The sequence below is a fragment of the Lactuca serriola genome, chromosome 2, assembly GCF_051521515.1.
Source record: "Lactuca serriola cultivar US96UC23 chromosome 2, Lser_US96UC23_V15, whole genome shotgun sequence".
NCBI classification, from domain to species: Eukaryota; Viridiplantae; Streptophyta; class Magnoliopsida; order Asterales; family Asteraceae; genus Lactuca; species Lactuca serriola.
Genome location: NC_136409.1, coordinates 212,258,277 through 212,264,144, shown reverse-complemented (window position 1 = coordinate 212,264,144; position 5,868 = coordinate 212,258,277). Strand labels below are relative to the sequence as shown.

The 5,868-nt window shown below is 40.7% G+C and overlaps 1 protein-coding gene and 1 non-coding gene across 2 annotated transcripts; one reads left to right on the top strand and one right to left on the bottom strand.

Moving 5' to 3' along the window:
* Window positions 1-566: 566 nt before the first annotated feature.
* LOC145090030 (uncharacterized) lies at window positions 567-1,604 on the bottom strand. Its single transcript, XM_079028387.1, has one exon. The coding sequence runs from the start codon at window positions 1,602-1,604 to the stop codon at window positions 567-569; it is 1,038 nt and encodes a 345-aa protein (XP_078884513.1).
* Window positions 1,605-2,692: 1,088 nt separating this feature from the next.
* Window positions 2,693-2,799, top strand: LOC145090926 (small nucleolar RNA R71). Its single transcript, XR_013701847.1, has one exon. It is a non-coding gene; the product is annotated as a small nucleolar RNA R71 (small nucleolar RNA).
* The last annotated feature ends 3,069 nt before the right edge of the window (window positions 2,800-5,868 follow it).

Sequence of the window (5,868 nt, the reverse complement as noted above, 5' to 3'; positions counted from 1 at the left end):
GCTAGCATTAGATCCAAGTTGGACAAGCAATCTTCAAAAGAGGACCCGAAAACCAAGAAGTTATCCATAAAAACCTCCATAAACTTCTCTATCATATCATGAAAGATATCCATCATGCACCTTTGGAAAGTAGCTGGTGCATTGCATAACCCAAAAGGCATGTGTCTATATGCAAATGTTCCACTCGGGAATGTAAAAGTGGTCTTCTCTTGGTCTTGTGGGTTGATTGGAATCTAAAAGTACCCCAAAAACCCATCGAAAAAACAATAATAAAGATGACCGAAAAGCCTCTCAAGCATTTGATCAATAAATGGCAATGGAAAGTGATCCTTGCAAGTGGCCTCATTTAATTTCCTATAGTCGATGCAAACTCGCCACTCGGTTACCGTCCTTGTTGGAACTAATTCGTTGTTTTCATTAGCCACTACCGTCATACCTCCTTTCTTCGGAACCACTTGGACTAGACTCACCCATGGGCAATCGGAGATCGAATAAATGATTCCGACATCTAGTAATTTCACCACCTCCTTTTTCACAACTTCTTGCATGTTCGGGTTGAGTCTTTACTAGCGTTGTACTACAACTTTTGATCCATCTTCTAAGTTGATTTTGTGGGAACAATAGGTTGGACTAATTCCTTTGATGTCGTTTATCTTCCATGCCATAGCACCTTGCCTCTTCTTTAGTACACCCACAAGGCTCTCCTTCTCATGTTTGGCTAAATTAGCAGCTATAATTACAGGTTTTTGTTGGTCATCTTCAAGAAATGCATACTCCAAGTGATCTGGTAGTGCATTGAGCTCAGTTTTCGTGTTTTGAATCTTGAACACGTCAAGTCCAGTGAGGGGACTCATCGAGTCCGGGGTAATATTCGCGATTTTTCGGGTATCTTCGAATGGACTCGTCGAGTCGGTCGAGGCTACTTCGGGAGTCAAACTTTCTGCACTTCTGATCAGATCGTTATAATCGGCTTCCTCGAGCAGTCTCTCTAATTCCAGCAGGTCCCTTTCATCATCAAATTCTAGTTCAAATGTGACGGTGGACTTGTTTGGCTCATCGTCATTCCAATCTTCTAATAATTCTTCCAACATGTCAATTGAAAATGTCGTGTCGTCACTACTCCTTGCATCCTTCATGGCTTGACCAACTCCAAAAGTGACTAATTCGTCTCCTACCCGAAGGGTAAGTTTAGAATCTTGCATGTCGAAGATAGCACTTGTCGTATTAAGAAAAGGTCTTCCGAGTATAATCGGGACTTGGGGATCCGCTTCCATGTCTACAACTATAAAGTCCACGAGGAACACGAACCTGTCCACTTTCACCAACAGATCTTCACAAATTCCCCTAGGAAATGTAACCGTCTTGTTTGCTAGGTGAATTGCCATACTAATGGGCCTTGGCTCGGGAAGATCTAACTTTTTGAAAAATGAGTAAGGCATGAGATCTACACTTGCCCCTGAATCAGCTAATGCATAAATGGTAGCTAAGTTTCCAAATTGCCAGGGCAATGTTAAGCTTCCCAGATCTCCTTTCTTCTTAGGAAGTTTGTTCAACATAGCAGCTGAGCAGCTCTCGTTTAGGACTACTTTCTTTACTTCTTCCATTTTCTTCCTATTGGTTAGCATCTCTTTGAGGAATTTTGCATATTTTGGCATTTGTGCAACCACTTCTATGAATGGCATATTGTCTAGCTCGAGCTGGAAAGGGAAGTGGAGGCTGATATGCCTTGACCGGAAGCTGGATTTTCTGTTCAGCTGGCGGACTCGTCGAGCCCATACCGCCGACTCGGCGAGTCGAGTCGGGAATCTGTGTTTCTGCATGCTCTTCTTTATCCTCTTGCACCAGTTTAGGATCTTCATGCTGAATAGGAGTTAGAGGGGTTATAATCTTCCCACTCCTAGTTGTGACAATATTTGTATGTGCACCTTTCGGGTTACTTTCGGTATTGCTTGGAAGTGCACCCGGTCTTCTCTCATTCACTTGTTGTGCAAGTTGCCCCGGCTGCTTTTCTATCTTGAGAATAGATGCTTGCTGATTCCTAAGCAAAGCTTGTTGATCTTTCATCATAAGTTGGTGTTCTCTCAACATATTTTGTTGATCTTTAAGTGTAGCATCAGTATCGTTGTGCCTTTTCTCGGATGCGGCTACGAATCTTGTAAGCATGTCTTCCAAATCTGATTTATTTTCATGCGCCAGTTCCTCCTTTTGGTAAAAACCTCTATCTTTTTGCTTATACTTTTCTTCCTTTGTCTTTTTGTAATCTTCATATGGTAACCATTCTTTCCTCAGTTTTCGCCAATTACCATCAAACTTGTCACCACTTGAGTAGCACACTTGTACCTTCTGGTTCCCATTCTCATCATGATCACAATCCTTTGTAAGGTGAGGCCCTCTATAGTTTTCACATCCTACCCTAATAGCATGGATGGATTGGTCCATTTTAGTCATTCTTCGGTCCATGTTTTCCAACTTTACCATCATTTCTTCCATGTCATCGGTAATGGAATTCACTGCTCCTCGAGTCAAGTCATTCCTTGGGTTATGGTATTCTCTAGAGTGCTTAGAGAATTCTTCAATTAGTTCTTTCATCATCGGGGGTGCTTGCTTTGTGAGGGGTCCTCGCGAGTCAAGGAGCTGCCTAGTTGTTACATTGACTCCATCATAGAAAATGGAGACTTCTTGTTGGCTATTAAGATCATGATGTGGGTAGTTCCTTAGTAGACTTTTATATCTCTCATATGCCTCATAAAGGGACTCTCCAGCTAGTTGTTCAAAGTTGGCAATAGCTTTCTTCAACTTGGCTATTTTCGAAGGTGGGCAAAACTGGTCAATAAATTCTTCTTTCATCTTGGTGCATGTAGTGATGGATCCGGGAGGGAATGACTTGAGCCAATCCTTTGCATCACCTTTGAATGTAACTCGAAGCATACAAAGCAGCTGGGTTACACGAGGGACATTTGGAACATTAAAATAATCGGCTACATCGTTGACCTCGTCCAAGTGTTTGTAGGCGTCTTCGTGATCTTTTCCGTAGAAGGGGATTTCCTTGAGTTGAGCGAGTATGTGGCCCTTTAGTCCGAAAGTGGCAGTAGTGGGAATTACGGGTTGCACAAGTCTCGGGCCGATATCGTCGCGTATTCTCTTCTTCCATTCTCCCATGGGAACTTCATCGATGTTAGCCATGGGATTAGCTAGTTCGCCTTCAAAGTCGCTTTCTTCTTCGTATTCAGTTTCGTAGTCATATTCGAATTCGAATTCTTTTGGATTATCTTCAATATTCTCTAACTTGCTTTCTTCGCTCTTTCGACTGCTGGTCTTGATGGGTTTTGGACATAAGAACTTTACCTATGTGCACATACAACCCTATAGATTGGATCTAGGTTTCACTAATTGAACATGCAATAATTCCAAGACTTTCATGGCTAGATCTAAGAACAAAACATACGAAAAAGAGATCTAGAATAATACCTTGAGTTACTTGCTTGAAACCTTCTTCTTCTTGGAGCTAAGAGTCACAAATGGCACTCCTCTAATGGCTTACAAACACCAACTAGCAAGAAGATGACTTGAGAGAGGTGAGGAAGAGGGAAGTCGGCTCTAGGGTTTCTCCAAACACAATGGTGGCCGGTTTCCTCAACCCTATGGGTCTATTTATACTGTGAGCTCCTAGGGTTTCACCCTTAAACCCTAATTGGATAACTTTGCCTCAAAGCAATCCAAATCTCTTCCTAGATAAAGCCTTGGACGATTTCTAGGTGATCCATATCCCTAAAATCGTCCAACCCTATATCCATAAGGATTATCTGCTCAAAATACAACTTTCATACATTTGACAGTTTATACCCCTTTATTCAATCAATCTCTTTAAATCACCAAATTAATTCCTTATTAATTTATGACTTATATTAATCAAATAATATTATTATTCTTTTAATATATTATTCTTATAATATATTAATTATAATATCTCTTCTCTCTAAATCACCTTGTCAAGTTGCTATGGTGAAGACAACCCAAAAGGACCATGCACAATCGGATCAAGTACTTACCAAATATAGTTACAGCCTTAGACACTAATCCAACAGTCTCCCGCTTGGATAAGTCTAGTAACTATAAACGCAAACACAATCTGATTAGCAATCGTAGCTCTCAAAGACGCTGTCAACTCTGATCTTATCAGTAACCTATCCTTTAGATAAGGATCGTACAGCCCTCTGTTTTGATATCATGCATACGATTTAATGAGACATAGTCATTGTCATCGTCCAACAACTTTTTCTCGATCTCGGATTTATTTGACATAGAACTTAATTGAACACATCAATTCAGTCCTGACCGGGCCTGTCACATAAGTCAAATCAAATCATCAAGCGGCCGTGATATCGCTTTTACCCTCTTAGGATAAAAGTAACAGATAAACTTCGACTTATATGCATTTACTTATCGACTAACCAACTATACACAACAATGCGTTTTATGACATCAATTTACTGATGCGGTTTCGCATTATCAATGTACAAGCAATTAGAAAACAATAAACCATATATCTAGGTTTTAAGACCATATGATATTATCGTCTTGCGATCACTCCAAAGTGATTCTAGCAAGCGCGGGTTTATTCCAATGCTCACAACTTATTCATAAGCACTCATGAACGTTGTAGCAAACCATTGCTATGTCTAATACCATTTAGAAAATCTACACACCAATTCACGACAATCTTCATTCATACTTACTTCCAACATATGAACGATTGTGGACTGTTTGAATAATTCGATTATTCTTAATAAACTCAATTATTCTGGAAGTCAAAACATGCAAAGTGAAACAATAGCTAAACAATTAACATAAGACAGTAACATTACTTATAGATAATACTCCTTTATTTAATCATCAAATGTCAATTACATTTATCTATTACACATTTCTAATACTATTTAATCTAAACTAATATCATCCTTCAGCCCAATACTCCTAGCATGCTGCAAGTGCTTAACCCTGCTCAGTCCCTTCGTAAGCGGATCTGCTGGGTTATCTTCTGATGATATCCTCTTAACCACGAGGTGTCCTTCTTCTACTCGATGTCTAATAAAGTGATATTTTCTGTCGATATGCCGAGATCTACCATGATCCCTCGGTTCCTTGGTCAAGGCAACCGCTCCTTCATTATCACAGAAAATTTCCATGGGCTCCTTTATGGCAGGCACAACTCCAAGATCGCCAATGAAGTTCTTCAACCATATTTCCTCCTTTGACACTTCGCTCGCTGCAATGTACTCTGATTCACACAATAAATCAGCTACTGTTTCCTGTTTGGAACGTTTCCAAGTTACCACTCCTCCATTAAGGGTAAAGACCCATCCCGACTGCGAACGGTAGTTGTCCCTGTTGGTCTGGAAACTGGCGTCACTATACCCTCGCACCTTCAAGTCATCACTCCCTCCGAGGACTAGAAACCATTCCTTGGTCCTCCGAAGGTACTTAAGGATGTTCTTGACCGCAATCTAATGCGCTCTACCAGGATTCCCTTGATATCTACTGACCATGCTCAAAGCGAAGGCCACATCAGGTCGAGTACAAGTCATAGCATACATGATCGAGCCAACTGCGGAAGCGTAAGGTACTCGGCTCATCTTAGCTATCTCAGCTTCGGTACTCGGACTTTGAGTCTTTCTCAATTTGGTATTACTCTGTATCGATAGTTCTCCCTTCTTCGAGTTTTCCATACTAAAACGTTTTAGTACCTTATCTAAGTAAGTATTCTGACTAAGTCCTATTAGTCTCTTACTTCTTTCTCTCACTATCCTTATTCCCAAAATATAGGAAGCCTCTCCGAGGTCCTTTATAGCGAAACACTTCCCGAGCCAG

Coding starts and splice junctions, on each gene's coding strand:
- LOC145090030 (XM_079028387.1), bottom strand. CDS start 1,604: ATGGAAGAAGTAAAGAAAGTAGTCCTAAACGAGAGCTGCTCAGCTGCT.